At 46.5% G+C, this 27,247-nt stretch overlaps 1 protein-coding gene across 7 annotated transcripts in view; it reads left to right on the top strand.

Moving 5' to 3' along the window:
• Positions 1-25,589, top strand: part of LOC121444944 (disks large homolog 3) — a 51,339-nt gene extending 25,750 nt beyond the window's left edge. For 4 of the 7 annotated variants that reach the window (XM_041646890.1, XM_041646892.1, XM_041646895.1 and 1 more), the window contains 11 exons: positions 1,578-1,692; positions 13,382-13,558; positions 14,174-14,249; positions 14,986-15,085; positions 18,556-18,597; positions 19,774-19,824; positions 20,353-20,454; positions 21,069-21,241; positions 21,957-22,066; positions 22,364-22,455; positions 23,409-25,589. In XM_041646890.1, the coding sequence (XP_041502824.1) occupies positions 1,578-1,692; positions 13,382-13,558; positions 14,174-14,249; positions 14,986-15,085; positions 18,556-18,597; positions 19,774-19,824; positions 20,353-20,454; positions 21,069-21,241; positions 21,957-22,066; positions 22,364-22,455; positions 23,409-23,515 (1,145 nt within the window). In that variant the 3' untranslated portion in view covers positions 23,516-25,589. Of the gene's footprint in view, positions 1-1,577; positions 1,693-13,381; positions 13,559-14,173; positions 14,250-14,985; positions 15,086-16,858; positions 16,905-18,555; positions 18,598-19,773; positions 19,825-20,352; positions 20,455-21,068; positions 21,242-21,956; positions 22,067-22,363; positions 22,456-23,408 lie in introns of all 7 variants that reach the window. The other 3 variants (XM_041646893.1, XM_041646894.1, XM_041646891.1) reach the window with 2 other exon arrangements.
• The last annotated feature ends 1,658 nt before the right edge of the window (positions 25,590-27,247 follow it).

Below are 27,247 nucleotides of genomic sequence, written 5' to 3' on the forward strand. Positions count from 1 at the left end.
AGTGAGGCAGGGTCTTATTTTGTACTTTGGGCTAGCCTGGAACTTATGAGCCTTCTGCCCTAGTCCTATGGGTGCTGTGATTATAGGTATGAGCCACTGTGCTAGTCTGGTTCCGGGTTCTGTGTATAGTTCTTTGGTTCATTATCATCAAGGACGTGCTGCCTAGTCAAATCTCTTGCCTGCAAGGTTCCTCCCTGAGTGAGCCAGAAGAGAGGGCCAGAAGGAAGGAGCAAGAAATGATCCCTGTTCAGGGTTAGAGGCTAAGCCCTGGGGTGAGGTCAGTAGCCCGTCTCTCTGCACAGCCTAAGGCGGCTATGACAAACCAGTCACCACCCTTTACATTTAGATTAAGACGCCTTATTTATATTGATGTGCTGCCTTGTAAGTCTCAGAACAGGGACAATGTCCAGCTGCTGTGCCCCTCCCCCCACATTTAATAGGTGAGTCAGTGACTCCAGTGCTTCCTCCAGGATAGTAGGGACAGGAGTTAAGTAATGAGGACAAATCACTGTAACACTCGGTGCGTGATGAATGAAAGAACACACGAATTTAACTAGTTGCCTTCATTGATACCACTGTGAAGAAAACCAACTTTGAGAAGAGGTTATTTACCTGACTTTTAACTCCACTCCCTCCTCCCGCTTGGCTTCTTAGCATTTCCCTTTTCACCCAGCTGAAGGTCAGGTTGCTTTGCCCAGGGAGCTGAGGGAGGCAAGGGGGAGGGCAGGTGTTGGAGCAGGTGTTGTGTTTTCTCCCACAGAGTCACACAGACTAGGTGGGGTTCTTCTTGCCAGCCCCTCTATGGTGCATGAAAATGCTTTTGTGGAAGTTTTTCCCTGGAAGTGTTTTTAAGCAGTTGTCCAACCTTCAACGTCCAGTATAAATTTTGACAGCTTTTAAAGTTAGCTTGTCATTGAAGTATGCCTTGTTTTCTGCCATTTCTATAGCCTGTGTCTCTCAGTATGCCCCATTTTACAAAGCAATTATAGACCTGAAAAATGTTGTGTAAGAAGACATTAGATTTAATGCTTGACAAATGATTGCAGTTTGTTTCTTTTTAGACTTTGTACTGGGATCCACTATCTCCTCACTAAAAAGTCGTCCTGGGAAAGCTGTCCTCCTTACCTCACAGTGATTGAATAGCCGCTGGTCCTTTCCAGCCCCCCTGCCCTGCATCTCAGGGCCATCTGTTCTCTGCACTGGGCTTTTTGGGAAAGTCTCCTTGCCCATCTGCTCTCCTTTGGCCTTAGTGCCTTCTCTAAAGATTTATAAAGGCTACCCTGGAACCTCTTTCCAGTTGTTATTTTTTAAAGATCAGTGAGATTTTGAAGCAGATAAAAGCAGTTTCCATTTGACAAGCCCAAATGCAACATTTTTTTTCTTGGTGCTTTTTTTCTCTGGGGGGGTGTTGGTCTGTCTTTCTCAACCTGGGGGAGGGACTTTGCTTATCAAAGCAAAGATTCCACCTCCCGGCTGCTTTGAAGCTAAGTCTCCTGGCTTTGTGGCCGCGGGTGTGCTGGCCCAGGGAGCTCCTTGGGTTCATTGTTTTCCAGTCTTTCCCCTTGTCTCCCTGACAGAGTATAGTCGCTTTGAATCCAAGATACATGACTTGCGAGAACAAATGATGAACAGCAGCATGAGCTCTGGGTCTGGGTCTCTCCGAACCAGTGAGAAGAGGTCCTTGTATGTCAGGTAAGTTGCCCCTCTGAGCGCCAGGCCTAGCCTTTCTTCTCTAACTGGTAGGGTGGGGCTTGTGTACTCCCTGCACTAAAACTACACTTTGCACTGTGTGCTCAGGCTGTGTATTTTATGGTCAGTATCTCCTCCCTTCTGTGAACTGGTTTCTTCCTCTTCACTCATGAATGAGTCAGTCAGTACGGGAAATGTTCAGTTTGCTCTAATTGTACAACTATTAGGTGATTGTTGCTAGTCAGCATTCAAATAACACTTGAATATTCAAAGCATGGTGCTTGCAGTCTGTGCTTTGAGGGGAAAGCTTAGCATCCCCATCCCCTTCCACTTCCATATAGTCACGATAGGCACAAGGGTTTGTGTTTGAGCATATCAGTTATCACAGTGTTCTAGTATAGTGTCTCTTAAGAGACCAAAGAGCTGGCAGGTTGCTGTATTCTGCATGTTTTGCTGTGTTTCTATCCCCCTCTCTCCACCCGCTGCATGTGATTCATAGGACAAAATGGTGTATGCTCCCTAAGAAGAGAAAGGCAGGGACAGATGATCACACTGTACGAACTGATGAAAGCTATGTGGTGACATTGTCAAGACTGAGTTTTTGACCCTTGAGGGGTCAAAGTACAAAACCTTCAACTGGTAGACTGATAAGGGGGGTACTGAACTTTTCTTAGAATTAGGGGTAGTTTCCTTCCTGCCGGGCTATTGAGCAAAATCTGGCCACCAGTACATTGTAGCTCTAAAGGGCAGACACCTTATAGAAAGGTGGTGGGGTTACTTCCCAGAGCCCGAAGTAGTTCCAGGCTTATTTAACTGGTTGAACATTTTATGGTGGCCTCTGATACTTGCTGGAGGCGGGAAGGAGAGGCCAGTTGCCTGGTAACGTGACAATTATTGTGTCCTTGGGGTGTGAAATGACAGTAGCTAGCTGATGTCAATGCTAATTGCAGTTCTCACGTGCTCCTTTTCTTTTTCCACAGTTGGTTATCACTGACCCTGCTGCAGGGAGCCAGCCTAGGGAGCATTTTGTGCATCTGAGGCCCACTAGAGCCCTTTGAGCTCTTTTCTAAAGTGAACCCTGCACTCTGCTCTTTGTGGGTGGAGAGCATTTGCTGCATTCGCCTCCTGCTGGCAGCAGAAAAGGGTAGAAGAGAGGCTTGGCAAGGCCCAGCCATCCTCCCAGGTTCCCTCCTGGAGAAGAAAGGCCTGCTGGTGGTCACTAAAGCCCTTGCTCGGGGTCTCCAACATGGGCAGTGGGTCTCTGATGGGGGGAACCATCATGTGCTATTACCCCCAAAAGTGGGGAATACTTATGTGACTTGGTCAGGATTGTTCCATTCTGTGCTTCCAGCCCCCGCAGATGTGGCACTCCAGTGTGCGTGGGAAGCTCTCTTTAGGCAAGACAGTTCCTTCAGAGAGCTTTATTTTTAGATCTCTCCTCTCCGCCTAGCCTCTGCTAGTGCTGTCCCTGCCTGGGTAGGGAACCGGGCACTGGCTCTTGATGTGGAGCACCCTTGTGTGGCTCAGGCAAGGCATGCAGTCAGCTGGACTCTGGGAAGGAAGGGAAAGACCAGGACGCCCTTGCTGGTGAAGCAGTTTGATACAATCCACTCCTAACCCTGCCTAGATAACTGTGTCCTCTGAGGAAAGGAATAAGAACTGCTTATGATCACTAGATGCAACCAGGGGAGAAAGGATGTTTTATGGTTACAGCTGGGAGCGGGAGCCCCTTCCTGGGTTAGCCCGTTGGTCTGCCCGCCTCTGTCCCTGGCACAGTCCTACTGTACTTTCTTCTGTATGTGAACACACTGGCTTCTTTCGTGGCTGGTGGCGGTGGTGACTGGGAACTATGTTGGGACTTGGACTTAAGGTCTCACACATGCTAGGCAAGAACTCTATCACTCAGCCACATCTCGGCCCCTTTTATTTATTAATTTTTAAAATTTAAGATATGCATGCTGGCCTGTAAAGCGCCTTGTAGCCCCACATGGTCCTCTTGCCTCAGCTTTTTGAGTAGTTGGGATTACAGGCCTGCACAACTAGTTTCAGCTTGTTTCTTACATTCTTAATAAGGAAAAAAAGCATTCCATTCATACCAATAGTTCCTTAAACTATTACCTCCTCTCTTCTTTCACTGCATTCTGTGGTAGGAAACACTAGTTCCTTAAAAGATTACTATGACTGCATAGAAAAGCAAGTTCTTTAGTCGAACTGGGCAAATACGGGCTTAAACAGAGGAAAATAGGGTTCTTCTTTGTGTGTATGTGTGCTCAACTGTATGCTTGCATACCTGTGTGTGCATGTGTAGGCCAGGCTGGCTGCCAGGAATCCTCTTGCCTTTGCTTCCCCAGCACTGGGATTAGGGGCATGGACCGTCCTGCCCAGCATTTTTCTGTAGGTGCTAGGGACTGAACTCAGGCCCTCATGTTTGCATACCAAGTACTTTTCTGAGGAATAGATTTCTCCACTGTTTTTAGTCCAGAAAACACGGTCTTAGGCAGTGTTGCCCCTAGAAATATCAACAAAGGAATATCATTTGCAGAAGCCTATCCTCCTAACATCCAGACTGGGAAAGTTTGGAGTCATCTGTACTCTCTGCTGCCACTTCTTCCAATCACTTTTTTCAGTGGCCTCGCATGACATGAGAGCAGCTTTTCAGCCTGGTGATAGGCCTTCTGAGCAGCCCAGGAAGGCTCCAAAGGAGCCCTTGTCAGAGATCAGCAGTGACCTCGGCCGCCATACTCAGTGACCGGTTCACTGGTTCTTTAGCACCAGTCTGACCTCTTCATCACCTGTGTTTCTCCAAGGGTCTTGCTTGCTGCTTCAAAGGCTCTGTCTACCTTGCTCAGTGTCTCTAAACACCTCGTTGGCTCTTGTCCTGAGATGGCAATACCATTGCCCCCCAAAGCTCTCCATCAAACAGTTGTAGAAATGACCTCCAGCCCGTACAACCTGATGGACATATGCACAAACTAAAACCGCTCACCTCCTGCTCCAACAAACCAGGTTCTTCTCCCTCCCTCCTCCCAGCGCTGCTGAAGTTAATTGCCTTACCTTGTCATGTGGAAAAGGGATTAGATTTGTTCTGTCACCCAGGGCATATTTCAGCTCACTGTAAGGAAGAATGCTCATAATCGAAAGTCTGCAAAGGAATGGACTGCTTTTTTGAGAGAAGATACTTGATTTTTTTTGGTCACTGAAGGGGTTATACAAGAGCCCGGGTGGCCTTTTGCCCTGGGTGGTGCAGAGTTAAAGTTAAGGCAGTATTCTAGGCCTGTTCTGCACAGAAGCTTTCCGTAGTGCACTGGCATCTTCAGCCACCACACTTCATGACCTTTGTTATTCTTTTGAAATGTTTTCAAAAATCCTTTAAATAATGCTATATTATGATCCCATTTTGCATATGAGAAAACTGAGGCTTGACTCAGGCTGCTAAGAAGTTCCTAAATTGGAACTGAGTTGCACTGACCTTTAATAAAATGTAATTCTTTCTTAAATTTTCCCAGCCCACTACTGACTGATGGGAATTGGCTGGGTTGCTGGTAAAAATACATTCCTAGCTCCCTCTTCTAGAGACTCAGGTCACTGCATAGTGAATTTTTTGGTTGTGGTTGCTATTGTTTGTTTGGTCAGTTGGTATTTCCCCTCTAGTACTTGGGGTTGATTGAACCTAGGGCCTCTTACCTCTGGGCTACATGCTCAGCCCTCTTTTCCTTTGAGAGAGTTTCACGGTGTGAACCAGGCTGACCTCAATCTTGTGATCCTCCCACCCCAGCATCTCAAGTAGCTGGGATTACAGGCCTTTGCCACCAAGTCTGGTACAAAATGTGTTTTTAACAGTTAGAATGCTCAAGAATGGCCACTTTATGCCATGATTGACGCTTATTTTTACATCAGTGGAGCAGCTAAACATTATGTTTCCTGTTCTCTGGAAGGCGGTAGCACAGAACTAATAACTTGAGCTGGTTGCTGGGGTAAATTCAGGGAAGCGGCCGTCTGTGCCTGTCCTGCAGCTCGCCTTTTACTCAAGAGGGTGATGCAGCTGCACTTTGCAGTTCCGGGTTTCAGTTCGGTTACTGTTTCCCCTCTTGACACTTTTTCCTTTTTCTTTTCTCTCTTCCCCTCCCCTCCCCTGTACCTTCCCTCCCCCCTGTTCTATCCCCCTCCTGTTTGCATGGGTTTGCAGAGCTATTTTGAAGGAGGTAACTCCCTCTCATAGCTGCACTGAGGCTGTACAAGGTGAAACCCTGGGAGCTGCAACTGTTTTAACCATAGGGAGATGGGAGTTTTGAAGAGGGACGCAGGAGGAAGAAGGAAAGATAACAGTGTAAAGCCACCAGGAACTTAATGAGAAAGGCCTTTCCACTCTATTTATTTATTTATTTTTGGTTTTTCGAGACAGGGTTTCTCTGTGGCTTTGAAGCCTGTCCTGGAACTAGCTCTGTAGACCAGGCTGGTCTCGAACTCACAGAGATCCGCCTGCCTCTGCCTCCCGAGTGCTGGGATTAAAGGTGTGCGCACCATCGCCCGGCTTCCACTCTTTACTGTACTAGAATAATCTCTTATTGGGTGAGTGTGATAAGCAGAGCCTTTTCCTGCCCAGCCTAGGGCTTTTGCTCTGCTACTGCAGTGTTTGCTGGTAGAGACTACAGAAATCACCTGTCATGCCACTGGCTCCCAATATGCTGGCTAGGTGTTTAATTTAGGCCATTTGTCTGTGAAGGCCCACCAAAACTGCTAATTAGGTTAGCATTCCAGAGGTGACTTTGATTTTATAAATGAATGAATGAATGACCTTGGCCTCTAAAGGTTGCCAGGAGGCTCTGTAAGCGCAACTGTAGAGGTTGCTTTTGAAATTCTGTGCAGCCTCGACTGGCTGTAGTCTTTGCTGCCTCAGGACAGCATTCTGGCAGTTTAGGAATTTTGGCCTCCTGGCTGGCCATCTTCCAGCCTTCTTCCCACTAGAAAATGGAGATCCTGTTGGGATCTGTAGTTTCCATTCAATGGGACAATGTTAGGATATTGGCTTGGTCATCAAAAGACTAGGGGGTGCTTCTTCCATCAACAGCAGGATACTTTTACCCAGTAGTGTTCGTTGAAGCCCAGCTTGGTTTATTCACTAATACGTTTCAGTAGTAGATGAAAATGCTAATAAGAAAATGTTGGCAGGCTTTACTGTCTGACAGAATTTGGGAGTGGCAACAATATTAATTTATTTTTGGAGGGCTAGGGGTCAAATATAGGGCCTCACATGGACTAGGCAAGTAGTTTACTGCTGAACTACACCCAGGTTTGTTAAAAGCACCAGTAATATATGGAAGTCACCAGTGCTACCAGTGGTGCTGGAACTGCATGGTTCCAAGAGCTAGTGCTAGTAATCCTGCTCATTCCATCATTTGCAGGGTCTGGGAGCCCTGCATGGTCTCTTATTGTGAGTTGTTGGTCCTTGAATATCTCTTAAGTTTCATGGTTGCCTGTTTAGGGCCTGGTACTTTTAGATAGACTAGAGATGAAGTCCCTGACCTCCTTTTTGGAAGGTGCATCAAGATGACTGACTCTGCTAGCCACATTTGGTGCACATAGACACTCATACATAGACACTCTTATGAGTGTCTCCCTGAAAGTTTGGCTTTAGAATTTTAGGATGTTCTTGGAAGCTGCTGGAACCTTTAACTTTGTAGCAAGGTCAAGAACTGGTGTGGACTCTATGGGTTTCTGTGTTTGTGTTAGGTCAACCAGGCAATGGATGGGCTATTCAGTCTTTGGATTATATGTGCCCTAGAATACATAGCATTTTAGCAATGCACCAGGCCTCAGGTGCAGTAGAAGGGAAGCACAGCAGAACATGAAGGGATAATAATTTGAGGGTATCTGTAGGATGGCCTGGGCTCATCCACTTCACAAGCACTCAGAAGGGGCCCCTTGGGGGCTGGAGAGATGGCTCTTCCAAAGGTCCTGAGTTCAATTCCCAGCAACCACATGGTGGCTCACAACCATCTGTAATGGGGTCTGGTGCCCTCTTCTGGCCATATACACATAAATAAATAAGTGAATGAATGAATGAATGAATGAATGAAGGGCTTTCTTGGTGATAATACTATGAAAACTCAAAAGGAATCATGGGAGAATTAATGGCAATAAATTGGGAAGGTTGGTACCAAATGCCTGGAATGGATTAAGAAGCAGGATCACAAAGCAGGGATGAGAAACTTGGGCTGGGCCATGGAGGATTTATGCAGGGGACTGAGGGAAGGCACACAACCCAGGCAAGACAGATGGCCTTCAGTAGGTCAGGAAATGGGCATGATCCTAAGAGAGTTCTGTAGAAGCAGCCCCTTGCCTTTGAGGCTCTTAGTACTAAAATGTTTGCTCTGTGTTGGGAAACCTGCCTAACCAGTTCCCTCCAATTAGTTGTGTTTTTATTGTATTCTGGCTTGTTAAGTTTCAGGTGCCACAGTGGGTGTGCGAGGTGCTTATGATTTCTCTGGATCTTTTATACTCAAGCTTCACAATTTAAGATCTGAACTGCAAAGACTTTCGCTAGGTAATCTGTTTGCTTAGAGCTGATTATATCCTTGCTTTCCCCTCCACTAGAGAAGGGTCAGCTGAAATGAGGATTGGCAGTGCTCCTCAGAATATATATTACCCCTGTGGATGGGCACATGCAAGATCTCTTTATGGATATTTAAAAGGTCACCTCTTAAACAATATAGCTTCAAGACGGTTGGAAACATTGTCTCCTTAGAGAAGCAGGCTGTGGCCTTCAGTGTTGGTATGCTACCAGTCTGGGGCTTGAACTTATACACTCCTGGAAGCTCTATTCCTTCTCGTGCTGATGGAACAGCACCAAAGGCTTCTTTGTTGTGTGCTCTTACTTATTTTCCTAGGCCATATTGCTTAGCTTCTTCTCTAAACAATTTAATATTTTTCTGCTTTGACCTTGATGATTGGAAAGTTGTAGGGATCTGTCTCTCCTTGGGGCTTTTTAGATACACAGCCATGGTCAGAGCTGGGAAGTCACCTTCTGCTGTGTACACAGAACACTGTGGCTATGGATTTGGGAGTGGGAATATTTTTGGAAGCTTTGGTCTTTCATAACATAGTGTTTCTTAGTGACATCACTGATCATTAACTTAACCTTAACTTCTTAAAATTCTTTTTATTGAGCCAAAAAGATGGCTAGTGGGGGAAGGTGTCTCCCATTGAAGCCTGATGACCTGAATTTGATTGGCTGGATCCCACCTAAAGGTTAAGTAAAGCAGATAACCAACCCCACAAAATTGTTCTGGGATCTCCACAATGTGCTGTGACATTCATTGTGAATAACAACAACAACAACTACTACTACTACTACTAATAATAATAATAATAATAATTGAGGAAGAAGTTAAGTTCTTAAGTTAAAAAAGAAGTTAAGAGCCAGATGGCGGTGGTGCACGCCTTTAATCCCCACACTTGGGAGGCAGAGACAGGTGGATCTCTGTGACTTCAAGGCCAGCCCAGACTACAGAGTGAGTTTCAGGACAGGGTTGTTATACGGAGAAACCCTGTCTTGAATAAAACCAAAAAAAAAAAAAGTTAAGAGAAAAAAAGGTGGGGGGGGGGTTTCTCAGTCTTTTAGTCTTCAACACAGCCATCCACAGGCAAGCTTCTTTGTGTACACACACAGTGGCAGCTCATTTTATTATGTCATTTTTTAGGTGTGTGAAGACAAAGGTTTGGCTTTCTTTTTTTCTTTCTTTCTGTCTCTTTGAATCAGATGTTGAAATGGTTCTGTGTCATTTGGGCCTTGCATGTGATAAACTTCAGTTCTGTGGCAGTGATTCAGTTTGACTTAAAAGGGGGCCAGTATCTATCTTAACTTCCTTAGGCTAAAGGTGGAGAGGAGGAACTATGGGGGTCATGGATGAAGAAGGTGCTTAGAATAAAAGGTTTGGACCATCACTTTTTTAGGACTCTAGGCTGCTTGACTGACTGTTGCTGATAGAAGGCCACAATTTTCTTTTCAATTCGTTGGCAATTTCATAAGGATATATTTGTGTGAGGGGGAGGAGAGAGAGGGAGAGAGATGTATTTTGGTCAGTTGTCACCCCCATTACCCTCTCTCGTCCCTTTTGTTTGTGACCCACTGAGGTTAATTATTATTGCTTGCATGAGCGTGAATGGCGAGTTATTTACTGGAGCCTGGGGAACTTCTCAGTGGCATGGAAGAAAATGACTCCCTTCTCTTCAGCAGCCGTGTTAGATGTTCCCAGTTTAGCATGCTTTTTCTTAAAAAATTTTAGATTAAAAAAAGACTTAATGTGCATGAGTATTTTGCCTGCAGATACATAAGTGTATCATTGTGTGCCTGGTGCCTGTGGAGGTCAGAAGCTGGGGTCCGGTCTCCTGGAACTGGATTCATTATGAATGGTTATGACCTACCATGTGGGTGCTAAGAACAGAACTCAGGTCCTCTGCAAGAGCAACAAGTGCTCTTAACCTCTGAGCCATGTTTCCAGCCCATAGCATGCTTTTCAAAGATCTTAGATGATTGCTGATATCTTTTTAAATGTTTATTAAGGTTTAATTTATATACCTTTTTTGGCTACATGAAGCATGCTATGTGAGAGATTGACTTTAATCCCCTGGCTTGTTCTCCTTTGCTGTGTTCATTTCCACATGAAAGCATAACATGATGATAATGAAAAAGTCAAGGCAATGAAGTGGCTTACACAGGCCTAGTAAGTGAATGTCACACCCCTCAGCTGGACAGTCCAGCTGCTCTTCACTGTGACCCAATCAGATATGGATGCAATGATGAAGCTTGCCCATACCTTTTGTTTCTTCCTTCCTGGTCTTTGCTTACTCTGCCTAGAGAGACTATTTTCTCCTTATCTTTACCTTTGGAAATCTTGAACCTTTATTGAGACTCTATTCAAAAATCAATACCGTTTTATTGCTTCTCAGGTGCTGTGTACTCCCTGGGAATGCTCTAGGCTTTGCTTTGCCTCGTTTCTGTGCTTGTTGCTGCACCACACTCAGTGTGCTGTGCTCCTCTGTCAGAGGGCACGCTCTGCTAGGCCATTCAGTTAAGAATATTAAAGATTTAATAAGAGCTTTTTTTTCTGTCAATCCAAAATGCAAATAGAAAAAACCTAGCACAACATTATTTTGTGCTTCTCCTATTTAACACAATGCCTGCAGAAAGAATACTCCAAATGTACGTAAATAATGAAGGAATGGTATTTTATAGATATAGCCATATGGCAAATTAGTGTGTGTATTTTTAAAGATACCTGGCTATGACTTAGACCTCATGACATTTTTTTTGACATTTAAGGGTCCTGATCTGATAGTGCAGAATGCTGTCCTGTGTACTGCTGGGTCTGACCTTCATCTAGGAGGATGCCTTCTAGTTCTTAGCATAACATAATTTCAGCAGGAAAAGAGGAGGAGTAGACTTAAAGGAAAAGGCCATATCATGGGTTTGGAAAACAGATCAAAATCAGGACAAAGCAAGGAATTGTTGAAGGAAAGATCCAGACTCAGCAAGCTCTAGAGCTAGAAAGAAGCTCCAAGAATGTGTAAGAAATTCCCCCCTTTAGACAGGAAAGTGGACAAAGTGAACTTGGAGGGCCCAATGTTCTGCTGAGTTATTTTCCTATTGGCAACCCTGATTGATAGAAAAGGAAATTCTTTATTCATCTTTGGGTTTGTAACTGCATATATAAGTTACAATTTCAAACTGAGATTTCATGTTCCTGTGTCCTTAACAAAGCTGTGGCTTAAAAGCATTGTCCATCCCTGTCTTTGGTGTAGGCTTGCCCATCATTCATAAAGCTGTCAAACAAAATCCAGATGGAACAGGTGCTACTTTTTAGTGGGAATTTGGAGTTATGTAACTTTTGACCTTATTTGCCAGGGAACTTAGAGCCTCTCCTGAAGTAAAAGACTCAAGCCTGTACTTAGTGGAGCTGTTTCTCAATTTCTTCTTTAATCGACTTACATTTTTGGAAATGGTAAAAGGAACACACGCTGTGGTTACAAACAAAGCGAGCAGTACAGCTCCTAATGTGCATCGATAAGTGCCGCCTTTCTTGCTGGCTTTGATCAGGCTTTGTTTACTGTTGTTCAGTGCCTGAGCTTATCTTGGAAGATGTCATGAAGTTTTAGTAAAACCTTCAGATGTTTTAAGCTGACAAATTATTGGATTCTAGAAAATATATTACTTTCTCCTATGTTCCCCAGCTTGCTATTGTTGTTAACAAAGGCCAAGCAAGCCCTGTTTTTTGGGTGCTAAAATATGCCTTATATTTCTACCCAGTCAACCCTGCCTTCTTATACATGTACATTCTAGTTTACCTTAATTCTTTTGTTTGGCTTTAGTTTTGGTTTTAATTTGTGAGACAGGATCTTGCTGGTTGTCTTAGTTACTTTTTTATTACTGTGAAAAAATACCATGACCAAGCACCTAATAAGAGAAAGCATTAATTGGGGGCTTCCTTACAGTTTCAGAGGGTCAGTGCATGGCCATCATGGTGGGGAGCATGGCTGCAGGAAAGGAGGCATGTCACTGGAGCAGTAGCTAAAAGCTTGCATCTGATCAACCAGCAGCAGGCAGAGAGAGCTAACTGGCAATAGTGTGGGCCCACCTTCAGTTGACACACCCCCTCCCAAAAGACCACAGTTCTTAATCCTTCCCAAACAGTTCTACCAAGTAGACCAAGCATTAAATCTCTGAGCCTATGGGGGCCATCCTCATTTAAACCACTACGCTGTGTATGCCATGCGCTCATGATCCTTCTGCCTGAGTCTCTCCAGTGCTGTGACCTACCAGCCTGGGCCACTATACCCAACTCCTGATTCATTTTGACATCTTTCTGCTCCTCCTCCAAACTTCTAAGCTAAAGTGTGCTTAATACAAATTCTGTTCTTCTCCAATTTTGAAGCTCATAATGCTATTATGTATTGCTCATCAGTTAGAATTAGGTTGCTCCAGCTTGTGGGTCTTTGTAGAACAGCTGACAGATGCCTGCCTTGCTTTAGGTTGCATGGAACTCAGTTCATTTCAAATGCATTGAGTCTGGTCCTGACACATAGAGCTTGGAAAAGACCTTATAGACCAAATACCTTGTCTGCTGGCCTCTGCCTCTGCTCTTATTGTTGGAGTGTATGCATTGAGAATTAAAGGGCTTTTGATCAGAGCTTGTTACTGAAGTCCCCTATTTGTGCTGGCCCTACACACTCAGAGTTACTATAAGCTGGGATGGATAGTTTACTCAGGTGTGTTTGTTTCCAGAGCAAGAAGCTGTGGTGAGAGGCTAGCTTCCCCAAGACTTGAATTTTGGAGCTTTGTTTTATATTTGCTTCCAAATCTCCTGCTCTTACATCCTACTGCATTTGAGAGTAGAGAGTAGACAGCTGAGCAGGTCCTACTTTGGGCTGCTACTGTCTATCTAGAAGCTGGGAGAACATAGAATTTGTGAAAGAATTTCCCCTTATGTTCACCGGGAATAGGGTATTTCTTTGAAAAGCAGGTATATATTTACTCACTGGGGACTGAAAGGCTACCATCTCACGGGGTCTTTCTGTCTGCCAAGACTACTATACCTGGGCTGTTATTGGGCTGCCTCTCTTTCCTCTCCTGTCTGACTGCCAACCTCCCAGAATTCAGGGGTGGGGTGATCTCTTCACTTCTCATGTGTTTCAGGGCCCTGTTTGATTATGATCGGACCCGCGACAGCTGCCTGCCAAGTCAGGGACTCAGTTTCTCTTATGGTGACATTCTGCACGTCATTAATGCCTCTGATGATGAGTGGTGGCAAGCACGACTGGTGACTCCACATGGAGAGAGTGAGCAGATTGGTGTGATCCCCAGTAAAAAGAGGTGAGTTGTCAAGGTTTTTAGCAAGACCTTTTCTGACTTGTTGTGTTCTCCGCCCCCCTCCCTCTCCCTCTCCCTCCCCCCCCCCCTCTGTCGTCGCCACCCCCCCCCTCCCTTCTCTCTCTCTAGTTACTTTATTTGTTTTGTGAGACAATGTCTCACTTTGTAGCACAGACTAGCCTGGAACTTCCTGTTTAGCCTAGGCTGGCCTCAAACTTGTTGCAATCCTACTGCCTCTGCCTCCAGAGTACTAGGAATCAGTTGTGTTCCAGCTCACCAGGCTTGATGTTTTGTTTTTGTTTTGTTTTTTGTTTTCTGTTTTTTTGAGACAGGGTTTCTCTGTAGCTTTGGAGCCTGTCCTGGAACTCGCTCTTGTAGACCAGGCTGGCCTTGTGCCTCCTGAGTGCTGGGATTAAAGGCACGTGCCACTGCCCGGCTCAGGCTTTGTTATTTATCTTTGTTGGCCTGTCATACTGTAAGTTCCTTGAGAGCATTGTATAGGCCTTGTTAGGCCTTTTAGAAAGAGTCAGGACTTGGGACATGGTATTGACTGAATGAGCCAGTGTGGTTGCTGAGCCCATGTGCTGGCAATAACTAAACTTCCTGACTTCCAAACAGGGTTGAAAAGAAAGAGCGAGCTCGGTTGAAAACTGTGAAGTTCCATGCCAGGACAGGGATGATTGAGTCTAACCGGGTAAGTGGGGACCCCCTGGCCAAGGCAGGCAGCCAAGGTGTAAAGAGGGGTGAGAGGCGGGAGAACTGGGAAGCATGGAAGGCTGTCTTTTTCAGGGGGCTGGCTCTGTCCTGCTAGGAAATTGCCTGCTTTTCAGCAAGCAGCGGGAGCACTGAAAGCCCAGTTAGTGTGTGGCCCTGCTGTTGGGTGAGATTCTGGAAGGGTTGGAGCTGGCTGACTTGGTGGGGAAGATGAAACCACTTGTGCTTGTCTCCCTGGCAGCAGACCCTGCCAGAGCTATGGAGACCCTGAGCAGAACCTGGTGTCGTCATCTTGCCGAGGGCCAGCCCCAGAGCTTCTGCCTGCCTCCAGACAGCACAGGGCAAGGGGACTCTCCCATCATTTTCTCTTATGAACTTGGGAAGCAGTAGAGGGAAGAAAGGCATGGAGTAGATGACTGTGTCAGTGGCACCTTGGGGCTGTGTCTAGGAGGCAACAGTGACCTTTACTCTGTAGGAAGCCAGTGAGTGATGCTGGACTAAGCAGAGCATCTAACATCCCTACCACATTTTCCCATAAACATGATTCTCTTCTTAACATCAACTTTCATTTAATCTCATAGACTCCATTTGTGGAAGATGGTCTTTTATTTAGTTCATCATTGTCTCCATTTTAGTTTTTCTTGCATGCTTTAAAATCCATTGTTGTTTTTTTTTTCTTTTGTCCTTCCCCCCTCCATCTTCATGTTCTTTCACAGTCGATCAAAACGAAACGTAAAAAGAGTTTTCGTCTCTCTCGAAAGTTTCCATTTTACAAGAGCAAAGAAAACATGGCCCAGGAGAACAGCATACAGGAACGTAAGTAGCAGCAGAGTCCAGAGAGCAGACCATTCACAGCCCTGTCTTCTCGTCCTCAGTTGCCCCTTCCCTTAGAAGGAGTCGGTGGCCACCAAGTGCTTGTCTGCGCGCACCTGCCTACTTCTAGTCAGGCTAGAACCTGGACTGCACAGGGAGATGTTGGGGCTTATTGCACAGCCCCTCACTTATTCAATGTCGGAGGCTCTGAGGATGGCCCAGGCACCTGTGCTGGAAGTGTGAGACAGAGCTGTGCTGTGGTGATAAAGAACGGTTTGCAGCTAGGGTCAGGGTTAGAAAATGGGTTTTCAGGAGAACAAGATCAAGGAACTAAGTTGCTCTCCTGGCTCCCGCATTTTATGTTTTCTTTCCCGCAGTTTCATTCATGCTTGTTAAGAGAAGAGCCTGTCCCTCCCCAGATCTCTAAAGTTGGGGGCTGCTTTTGGAATGCACACACATATGCAAGTGTAAGGGTACCCACGTGACTCATGGCAGGCTTCCTGTTATGCAGCATTAGTTACCACAAGAAAATATTCCTGCTCACATGAGTTGATGTGGACACAGTGTTTGTTGCTCAGCATTATCTAAATAAAGATTTATTGAGAAACACAAGGCTAATTTGGTAGAACAGGCTGCTTTAGGAACCAATTCAATCCTGATACATCATCTTACCCTACCACATGCCTCAGAAATTAGTTGCTCTGACAGTAACCTTAAATACCATGTCAGGTTTGTACAGTAGGTTCTCATTCATGTCATTGTGACATTGTGAATTGTAGATGTCTCTCATTTACCAATCACTCCTCCATCTTTCATGGAGCAATCTTGTCATCTAGGAGTGTGGGATCTGACAGGAGACTGACTAGTTCTGGTTAGAAAATGGCCCCTAGTAGGCCCACCTAGTTCATGATTGTGATATGTGTGGGTTGTGGCCACTTGGGATAACCTTGATAGGACAAGGTGTCTTCATCCAAATGAAGACCAGGGCTTACTGTCCTGGGCTTGCTCAGTGGCAGGGGACAGAGGAGGTTGATTCTGCTCATGAGCAGTGGGAACCTGAGACAAAGATCTGAGATAATGTTGCCACAGTTTACCAGATAAGCCCAGAACCTCCTCATGGTGCCTAGCCTGGGGAGATGTCACTGTTTAATGGCCTAGCCAGTTGGGGGTGCCCATTGGCCAATAGGGTTGCAATTTTTTGGTGCCTGTTTTCCAGAAACCCAGTTTGGGGAGCTTTGGATACCACACCACAGAGAAGTTTGCTTTGAAGGGCTTGGACAGATTGGGGTAGTATGGTGGCACGTTCCCAGGGGGTGATAATTCTTTCTGCACAGTTGGCATATAGACGTGTCTCTTTCATGCACCAATGGGAGATGTGTTGCAGGGGCAAAGCAGAGACCTGGCCTCTACAACATAAATTTGATCAAAGAAGGTGTTTTTAAGCCCTGGAGTGTTGCCTGTCGTAGGCTATGGGTATATGGGATATAGACTACGTCAGAAAGACTGTCTACTCCAAGGCCTTTTGGCCACAAGCCAAATAGCACCAGGGCCAGATATCTTATATGACATGGGCTATTCTTTCTTCAGCAGATAACTTCACTTTACTGTAGTTCTAAGTCTTCATTGGACTTTATACTCCTATCGCTGATGCTCACCTGCCTCTGTATTCTTCCTTCCCCTCGTTTTTCTGTTTTTTTCTCTTTTCCCCGGTTTTCTCCTTTTTGTCCCTCCCTCCCCTTCCTGTACCCCTTCTGTCCCTGCTGTCTGTGAAATCAGGACTTCCCTGGGTTAAGTGACGATTATTATGGAGCAAAGAACCTGAGTAAGTCAAACATACACACCATTAACTGTATTTGTGGCATGAGTGGAGATCATGGGAGTGGGGGTGTAGGGCACATGGGTAAAAGGGTGAGGGAGGGCAGTGTTTGTGAGACCCTTTCCCATGGCAGAAGGAAATGTGTGTGGCTTCAATACCATTGTCCCTGGTATTCTAACAAATCTCTAGCATTCCTGTCTGTGTTTTCCTCCTACACCTCTGAGTGGTAGGGCATGAGCTCGGTGGCTGGGTCTAGGTGCGTTAACAGGGTGCGTGCTCGCTGGTGTTTAGCTTCCCGGAGAGGGTGGGGACCTGTTGCTTGCATTTTCTCCAAGTAACCCTACATCAAAAAGTCAAGGTTAGGAACTGCAGCTTTTCCAGTCCTTCTAACCGGAGACATGGTGAACCCCACATCTGAGCTGTCCCAGGGGGTCCAGGTGTTACCATGAGGCCAAGGCCAGCTGTCCATAGAGCATCTCTAAGGGACCAAGATGGCCTTGTGGGGCCACCTGCACCACTTAAGGTCCATGTATAGTTAGTGCTTTTATCTCAGAAATGCTCTAACTGACATCTTTATTCTAGAACTTAGTCCAGATTGAGGACTAGGAGGGCCTAGATGAAGGTTCCTTAGAAGCTACCCTTGCTTACTGCACACATCCACAGTACAGCCTTATGGGTGGACTCTGTCCACATATGTTTTCCCTCAGTAAAAGATAAAGGTGGAAGACACAGTAACTGTCCTTGGGGGCTATTCAGGGCCGAGCCATGTGTCACGACAACTCAGCAAGTCCTTAGGGAGGTGGGCACAGCATATTATGGTCCTGGCTGAAACGAGCAGCGTCTCTCCATGTTTGGTGTGTCTGTGTCTCATTTCCATTTGCCTGCTGTTCTTTTGAGAGGGCTGCCATGTCTGTGCCTCCTGTGAATGCAGCTCTTTGCTTGAGCTTTCTCCACCCACACTCCAAGATGGGCTGGCCCCAACTGTCTGTGATGGGAGGGCTGGCTTGTCTTCCAGATAGTCTTACTGGCTTGTTGTTTCTATGTATCTGACATGTGTTTTGTGGTGGATAGACACATACACACACCCCCCCCCCCCCCACTGCTGAAGCCAAGTTTTCCTCAGCAATGGGAGAAAGGTGGCTATGGGTCCTCCTGAAGATCAGTGTAGTGTACCTGGTGACTGTTCCATCATCCAGTGATAAGCCTCTAAGTTGGAGAGTGTCACCCGATTCTGTACTTTTGGCGACTCTGTCTTGGGAGGAAATGTGTGGGCAGCAGCATGCCTAGACTTTTCTCTTTGACTGCCCTATTTCTCTCCTGCCCATTAGCCTTAGGAGATGAGTTCTGAGGCAGGATTTGGAAGCCATCCAAATCAGCTGGCTTGATTCAGATAAAGAGAATGCTATGAAAGGGAGTAAGCCTTCTAGTGCCCATGGAGGGACTTGGCAAACTGAGTGGTCTCTGGGGACATGGAGAAGATGGCCAGAACCTCAGGATTGGAGTTCTGCTTCCCAGTTGGTTGCCTGGATGTGGCGGGCCTCCTGTGGCCTGACTTGATTGGCAGCTCAGTGTCTCTCCCGGTGCATTTGAGTTTGTGCTGCATGGGACCTCTCAGTGGTGTGTTCTGAATTGGAGTCTCTTTTTTGTTGGCTTGCAGAGGGAGTGACATCCAACACCAGTGACAGCGAAAGCAGTTCCAGTAAGTGTGTGTCATGCCCCCATGTCCTGTAGCTCCCCCATGTCTCCCAGCCATCATCATTCCACTGTTGCACCGCTGCCATCCCTGCTCAGAGGCTGCTGCTCCTTTTAGCCATGTACACTTTGAGCCCCTGGAGATGCCGTGGCCAGTTCATTCACTTTGTTGGATGGAATGTGTAGATTAGAGAGAGAATAAGCCCCATAGCTCTGCCCAGGATCTGGTTTGAAACCAGCCCTGGGCTATTGAGGGAAGGGTAAACTGCCAATGATCAGGTCCCTGCCACAGGCATGTAGACTGTTGAGACTGCCAGGTTTACACATTTGCTCAGAGACCAAAAGTAAATGGCTTCTGACTTCCATCTGCCTTTCTGGGCACCTAGGACCACTTTAACTTCCGACTGGGTTACATAGGAAGGAAATTGTCCAGTATGCTTTGGGAGTGCCTATGGTTCAAACCTCACAAGCTTTGGAACACTGGCCTTTGAGGAGCCGCAGTGACTAGAGGTCTTAAGAACTCCGCCCAGGAGTCAGTCTCAGGCTCAGAAGAAGCCCCATAGCAAGTATCCTGTGGCTCCATGCAGAAGCCATTGCTAGTTTGGGGAACATAGGCACCCAGCACCAAGTGTCTTGGTGACTGTTTTAGGAAGACTTCTTGATTGCCAGGTTGCATGGGGTCCACCATGAGCAGAGAGCAGGCTCAGCGTTGCTCTTAAAGGGCACTGGGGCCTAAGCTCAGATGTTCCTCACTTTCCAGATGCTTCCTAGATGTGTAAAGTGGGTAAATAGATCCACAAAGGGGTGACATTAGGCTGAAGCTTTGGCGCTTGGACTAAGTGTGTGGACTCAGGTAAAGTGACTCTGGCAGATGTGTTTCAATCGCTTGGAGCTTCTCTGTGGTTTTCTTCAGAATAAGGGGGCCACTGAATATAACCAACTAGTACCTGTAAGTAGTTCCCTAGAGCTTGGGATAGTTTGGTAGAGACTTCTTGGCTTCTGGGTCTTGGTCCATAAATTGGGCAATATTTTACTGAATGAAACCACCCAGCCCAAGGCTGGTGAATGGCTTCTTAGCCTTCTTTTCAACAGAAGGTGATACTGTTGTGGTGGGTGTGGGCTATGGTGAGCACTATGTACAGACAGATCATAAAGGACTAATGTGTTTCCCTTTTTGTTGCAGAAGGACAAGAGGATGCTATTTTGTCATATGAGCCAGTGACACGACAAGAAAGTAAGCCCCCTTCTGAGAGTCTTGCCTTTGTGCCAGTCTCCCGGTCATGGGGCTCAGTATAGAGGGTAGCTAGGGGGCAGGGGAGGAGGAAGCTTGGCACATCCAGCCGTTGGCTCCTCCCTATCATCCCTGGGCATATGCCATGCTGCACATACTTTTGCACACTGCTAGGACGCCTTCCAAAGGGCAGGCGGAATTTGAGGAAAGCAAGGGAAGGTCTGTTTCAGCGGAGGCAGTGTGGTTGTAAAGAGGGGGGGCTGTATCCTCCCCTGGGAATCTTCTTTGCAAGAACCTCTGTGGAAATTTTTCCTGACTCTGTTGGAAAGGGAGATGCATCTGATTTCAGACTTGTCTGAACCTAAGATTGTCAAATTTAAAGACTCTTTGAAGTTTTTATAGTTAAAAACCAGAGAATAGGCATAGTTGCTTCACCTTGTCTGAGTGGTGGTCACAGAGCCTCTGTCCTCAGAGGTGGGGCAGGCTGTCCTGCAGGACCTCTGCTCACTCACTGTCTTGTGCTCTCCCCAGTTCACTATGCCAGGCCCGTGATCATCTTGGGCCCTATGAAGGACCGAGTCAATGATGACCTGATCTCTGAATTCACTCATAAATTTGGATCCTGTGTGCCACGTAAGAGCCCAGGCAGACCCAGAGGAGTGAGGTTTGGTACTCTGGGAAGTATGTACTTTAAGACAGGGTCTAGAACCAGGGCCTTTGGGGACCTCCTGGAAGAGAGTAAGTAGCAACAATGCACCCACAGTACATGGGATTGGTAGGGTTGACATCCAACTTGGCTGCTTGATTTATGCTCCAGAGTAAAAGTTTGGGCGGTGATGGTCAGGATTGATTTTACAAATGAGGAGGCCCATCATTGTTTGGGTTTTTCTTTGTGGTGCTGGGGATTAAACCTAGGTACACAAAGTACACAAAGTGGTTTGAGGAATGATCTGTTTGGTTTCTCTAACTCCCATGCCAAGTTTTATGCCCTCCACCAGGCCATGTTTTAGGAATCTCTACCTTTTTGATCCATGTTAACCTCAGGCACCCTGTATTTAATATCTGGAGTTTGGAAGAGAAATAGGCCAGACAAAATTCTTTCCAAATGCTTTTTCTCATTCATCTGAAAAATTGTGTAGTGGCCTCCCATGAGAAAGGATGAAGTGGGCTTTTATAGCCCAGATCATTCTTTGAGGCACATATCATTTCCTTCCTTTTTCCCTCCCTCCCTCCCTCCCTCCCTTCAGATACCACTCGGCCTCGCCGTGACAATGAAGTAGATGGACAAGATTACCACTTTGTGGTTTCCCGGGAACAGATGGAGAAGGATATTCAGGACAACAAGTTCATTGAGGCAGGCCAGTTCAACGATAATCTCTATGGGACCAGCATCCAGTCAGTTCGGGCAGTTGCAGAGAGGGTAAGCAGAGAAGAGGTGGTCTGGCTACCCTTGAGCCATAGGAAGACAAATGCTCAGGCCTGGCATCCACTCACATTCACATCCTTCCCACACTGCCTACCAAAGCCATGGTGTCTCTCCACGGGCCAAGCCCCCAGTTATGGCATTATGTCTCTGTTCTGCAACTCTCATTGGAACACCAGGCAACAGGGAAAAAGGCCCTAGGAGCAGCCACCTTTTCTGATTTGTGGAAGCCGTGTTCATCAGACTTCTTGTCACGGTGACAAAACAACTTGGAGGAAACAGTGATTTTGGCTATGGCTTCAGAAGCTAGTCACTTGTGTTAGTGCGGGCATAGTAATGCCCGCCGGAGCTGCTTATAGCCTGCTTGTCTCATGTCAGGCAGGAAGCACAGAGAACCTGCTTTATAGGGAGCTTTCTTCTTTCCCCCTTTTTATTCCATCTGGGGTTTCCAAGGCCATGGGATGACAGTTCTTTCCCCTGAATTAATCCTTTCTGGGAAGGCCCTCACAGGCACAGCAGAGAGCTTCACTAATCTCAAGGGACTTCTTAATCTGATTCAACAGAGAAGACGAACCGCCACAGAAACAAAAAAAAAATAGGCTTTGAGGACTTCTCTGGGTGGCCCTCAGTTGACGTGTGGAATACCCCCTCATTTCTTGGTGGGGCCCTGTAGCCAGGGACTGGATGAACTGATATGGGTCTGCTTTTTCAGGGCAAGCACTGCATCTTAGATGTTTCTGGCAACGCTATAAAGAGACTGCAGCAAGCACAACTTTACCCCATTGCCATTTTCATCAAGCCCAAGTCCATTGAAGCACTTATGTAAGTGTCCATGGGACTCAGGTGACCTTGGAGAGGAAAGGAAATAGATGTGTTGGGCAGGAGTAGGACCCAGAGAAATCCTGAAACCAACTCTGAGTGCCTGCTGTTCCTCCTGTTTGGGGGCCTGGGCATGCGCTTCCTTCCCAGTTGGGCTTTAGACTTGAAGGCTTTGAGGAGGAGTTTGCCGTGCGCTACTCTAAGGTGTTGTTTAGCAGATTTTTAGGAACTCTAGAACATTATTGTGTTAATTAAATCATAAGCTCTTTTAGAAATGCATTGCTCCTATGTCTTCGGCAGGGAAATGAACCGACGGCAGACATATGAACAAGCAAATAAGATCTATGACAAAGCCATGAAACTGGAGCAAGAGTTTGGAGAGTACTTTACAGGTAAGATCCAGGAGTCCGTGCACTCCCGAGTCTGTGGGATCGGCCAGGCCAGCTCAGGGAGACTTAAGCAGAGCGAAACTGCCTGGGGAGCTTTCCAGTCACTGAGCACAGACCTTTCTCCAGCACTCAGGTTTCCTGTCAGCCACCAGTTAGCCAGGTTCTAGTACAGGCCACTCCCAGACACTGCTCTTGTAGGTTGCTTTGTTTGTTTTCTTGCGCTGTGAGATTGCATGTTCCTTCGACTCTTTTCCTCCCTGCTTTTCTTCTTGAATTTTGTGCTGAGTAAATATTTGTTGATGTTTTCTTAGTGTGGTGTTTAAGTTGTCTGTCAGTCTGCACGTGTGTGCATGTCACCTACTTTAGAAGATTGGGAAGGCCGGCCGGTGGTGGTGCACGAAGTTAGGAAATTATTTACATGCCATGGGTCTTTGGAGTCCTTTTAAGCATCCATATCTCTGTCTTTGTTTGTCAAACTGACCCCTGACACAGCAGATGTGATGGCTCATAGGAGCTCTGCCTTTTGCCAGAAATTGTGGTTTCTGCTCTTCCTCTGCATGACTGGGGTTTTCCAAAGCTTTGGGTGAAGCTGCTTTAGAATTATAGGCTGCCAGCCCATGGCAGACAAAAGCAATGGGAGCTTCAGTGGCTGGCATGCATTGGGTACTCAGTAAATATCTTCACAATACATGCATTTCCTATTCACTGCTAGTCTCACTGTCTCTGGCCTAGTTCAGCCAGATGTCCAGCCCTGGGCTCTGGGCATCTAGCCAACTACACTTCTGCACTCAACTCTAGACAGTTAACACAAGAAGCCAGACCCATGTTTCTGTGAGCGCCCATCATCCCCAGGGACATTACAGGAGGGTTGATCATAAGAGAGGCAGGACGGCTGGGGCATAGAGGGGAGGCTTATGGACCACAGTGATAACTTTTTCTCTCTCTCTTCACTTTAGCCATTGTACAGGGTGACTCGCTGGAAGAGATTTATAACAAAATCAAACAAATCATTGAGGACCAGTCTGGGCACTACATTTGGGTCCCATCCCCTGAAAAACTCTGAAGAACCCCCTCCAACCATTCTCTTGTGAACAGAAGAAAACCAAGCCCTCTTCCCTCCTTCCTCTTCATTCTTGTCCCCATGGGGAGAACAAATGACTACTGTCAAATTTGAGTTTTCTAGTCCTGTTCTTTTTAAAAAGTTTTGTTTTGTTTTAGTTAAGTTTTTGGGATGATGCCATCTCTCTCACTCATCATGTGACTGTGCCCATTCCTGCATGGACCTTTCCCAAGCGCTAGCACAGGTGCAAATCCATCAGAGTTGTTTTCGTAAACACCCAGCAGAAGCGAAGAGAAGAGGACTGATGGAAAGACAGACTCTGGACAACTGCACAGCTTGTGAAGTGAGCGAAAGAGCCCACGTGATGAGGTGCTCCTGGGCATTTCTACCCTGTACTGCTGGCTTGCAGCTCTGAACAGTGCAACGTAATGGCGACAGAAAGTATCTTATTTATATATAGATATATATATGTAATTTATATAAAATATATAGAAATTATATATATATATTATACACTCTTCTATAATATATATATATATATATATATATATACACACATACATTGGGACTAGAAAATCTATGGAGATGTCCATCAATGGTACTATGTTATTAGAGAAATGCTTTAATTTTCATATTCCAATCAGATGACATCTTATGTTCCACCTGGTTGGGAAGGGGTTTGACAACGGTAGTAAGTGCTATACCAAAGCACTCTCTCGAATTTGGTCATTCTCTTCAAAGCTAAGGTTTGCTCCAGGTGGGGCCAACCTGCAGCATGAGAGAAGGGGCTTTGACTGGGAGCTTGAAATTGGAGACTTGACTGAAAGCAGTTGCTGCCCATGCAGGGCAGTCGTTCCTGTGCAGAAAAGAGAGAATGAATGGCTAATGATGCTCCGGATAAAATTGCCTATTGTTTTATGCCGCCTGATGTGTCTGCATGAGAGGTTTCCTTTTTGTTCATTTCTAAGCTGCTGTTAAACCAAAACCATGTCGTGCTACTGTGTCGGCCTTCTCATTCCTCCAAATTGTCCTTTTCCTATTTCAGTGAATGCGTAGAATCCTATTTGCCAGTGCTCTCAAGGCTTGTGAGGTTCTGAAGGAGCCAGGCCTGGGATACAGCAGGTAACTTAGGCCTGGCCATCCAGTCAGCAGAGGGAAAGCAGGGGCTGGTGAGGGCAGAGAGGAGAAGCTGAGGCTCAGAGTTCCCATGCTGGACTTAGCTGGAGGTTCCTTCATGGGGCCACTGGCAGGGATACAGGGTGCTTGCCTTTCAGCTCTGTGCTGGGACAGTGAAAGAGCACCAGGCTTGGCCAGCCATGTAGTGAGTTGGATTTGGGTTCTTTTCTTTTGCAACTGCTCCATTTGCCCTCCCCCGACCCCCTCACCAACAGCTGGTAGCTTACTGTTTCTTCAAGACGAAAGTAGACTTTAATGCTGTAAATTTGAGCTGTAGCGCTAAGACTCGCTTACTGGTGAGCTGTGAAATCTTGTTGCTTTTTTCCCCAGAGTCTGATGGCAGTGACTGGTCCAGGTAGTTTTCCTCCCGCCGCCAGTGCAGGCAGCAGGTGTGGTCCAGGCCCTACCCCACCCCACTGTGCTCCTTTGAAGCCAACGTGCCTCCCTCACCTCCACACTGGAGGGATGACGCAGGGGAGAACATAGAATTGCTTGGCCCTCCTGGGTTAGGACCATTGCAGGCAACTCGGTGTTGACACTTTAAAGCACTACCAGCCACATTCAGGAACTCTCTGGTCACAGGTATCCTACCAGCATAACGAGGCTAACTGTGACATAACGTGGGGCCCAGATCTAGGAGAAAGAAAAGGCAGCAGCTTTCTCTTGGGCAGTACACTGGATTGAAGGCAAAGAGGGATAAAGCGACAGATGATTGTGACTCTCATGAGGGGGGTGAGCAGGGAGTGTTGATTCTCTGATGGGAACTGACGTGTCTGTACAATGCTCAGCCCTCCCTCCAGGGAAGAAAAGCAAAGATTCAAAGTAAGCATGATAATAGTTGGTTTACCAGTGTTCCTTCCAAGGAGACATATATTTTTTAATAAATGATAGTTGCAATGAACCATGGCTCAGAGACCTTTTTGAAGTAGTCGAGGAGGGTGGTTGGGGCCCAACAACAGGAGGAACAACTCAGACCAATGCTTTTAGAGATGGGGGAGGAGGGCTCGCAGGGCAGTCCTCGAGAAGAATGTGGCCCAGGGTGGTGCTGCACCCTTTGCTACAATGAAGCTAAGAGTGTGTACTTGGGCTTCACTCTGACCTAGAAGCTGCCTTCACATCACCAGCTACACGGAGCCCATGTCTTTGGTGGCAAATACTGGTACTTTTCTAAAAGTTGGGTTGATTTGGAAGATGGTACCATAACAAAGACACATGCTAAAGAAGCAGGAGCCAGCCTGGCAGCACGGAACTGAGAAGAATGGTAAGAGAAAGCCACCTGCCAGCTACCACTTTACCACAGTGGAGGTAGCATGGGCCCCGGGGGAGAAGGTGGCAGGCGTCCTTGTGGCCCTCAGACACTGGGAGAAGTGCTTGAAGCAGGTATTTCTGACCATGGCTGATGCCATGCAGGCAGCTCGTGGGAAGAAACCTGAGATGGTGCTGCCATAATTAAGGTGCAAGAGTGAAACCTGAATGGTTGGGCCACCCCTAAGGTGTGTGGGCTGAGCCCCAGGAGGGATGATCACCTCCTCTCTTTGTGGGCTTTCATGGCATGCACAGCTCTTGCCTCCATACATTCTCAGTTGTTAGAGGGGAGCCCTTAACAGCTCTGCGGGGTTGAGGAAATTCACTTGGCAAGAGCAAAGGGAATAGAGTTGGCCTGTAGTCGCACTGTGCTGAGAGTCCGTCTTCACAGTGGATGGCCCATCGAGAGGGAGGACAGCTGGAGAAAATTAAGCCCCAACACAAGAAAACAACTGAGTAACTTGGGAAGGCCAAAGGGAAACGGGCCCTAGTGTGTGGGGCCTGACTGCCAGCAGTGCCTTGGATCTATGAAGTCAGGCGGGCTCTTCCCAAGTCTGCTGCTGACTGAGGCCAGGCCTGACTCAATTTCTTCTTCTCTAACAGGAAGAACTCAAAATATCCAAAGGGTGATACCTATCTATAACTAAATAAAATACTTGTTAGAACCCTAATTACCAACTTTATCCTAATTTGAACATTAGCTAATGGAAGTGAATTCTTTACCTGAAGCAAATGTAGGAGTTGAGAGGCCAGGAATGAAGCTAATAAGGACACAAAAGAATGAAGTTGAGGACTTGGATAGCCAGAAGAAAGGTGGGGCCGAGAAGGAACCTTTGGGCTCAAATTGAACAGTCACTGCTAATGGCCACCAGAATCTTTCCTGAAGGGACATTGCCTGCCTAGTTCTAAGCACTGTTTAAGCCGAGGAAGCAATGAGATGAACGGGGTTCCCAGCATTCACTTTTTCAGGACAGCCAGCAAGTTAGTGCTGAGCACAGCACAGGCCCAGAGGCCTCATTCTCCACGTGGCTGGTCCATGGCCACTTAGCCTTGCCACTTCTCAAGTTTTGTCTATCAGCCTGGTTTCCAGCTGGGCTTCCAAGTCCTTAATTCCACTAATTTTTTTTTTTTTACCCATTCGGTAATTTCCTAGGCACCTCTAGGACATTGTATTATCATTGCAAATCATTTCTGAAGCTCAAATCCCAATTTCCCCAAAAACCTCCATGACTTCCAAGAGAAATTAGAACTAGC

Source organism: Microtus oregoni, unplaced genomic scaffold (assembly GCF_018167655.1).
Source record: "Microtus oregoni isolate MIOR12 unplaced genomic scaffold, Mior012 000150F_ref0000365, whole genome shotgun sequence".
In the NCBI taxonomy this organism is placed as follows: domain Eukaryota; kingdom Metazoa; phylum Chordata; class Mammalia; order Rodentia; family Cricetidae; genus Microtus; species Microtus oregoni.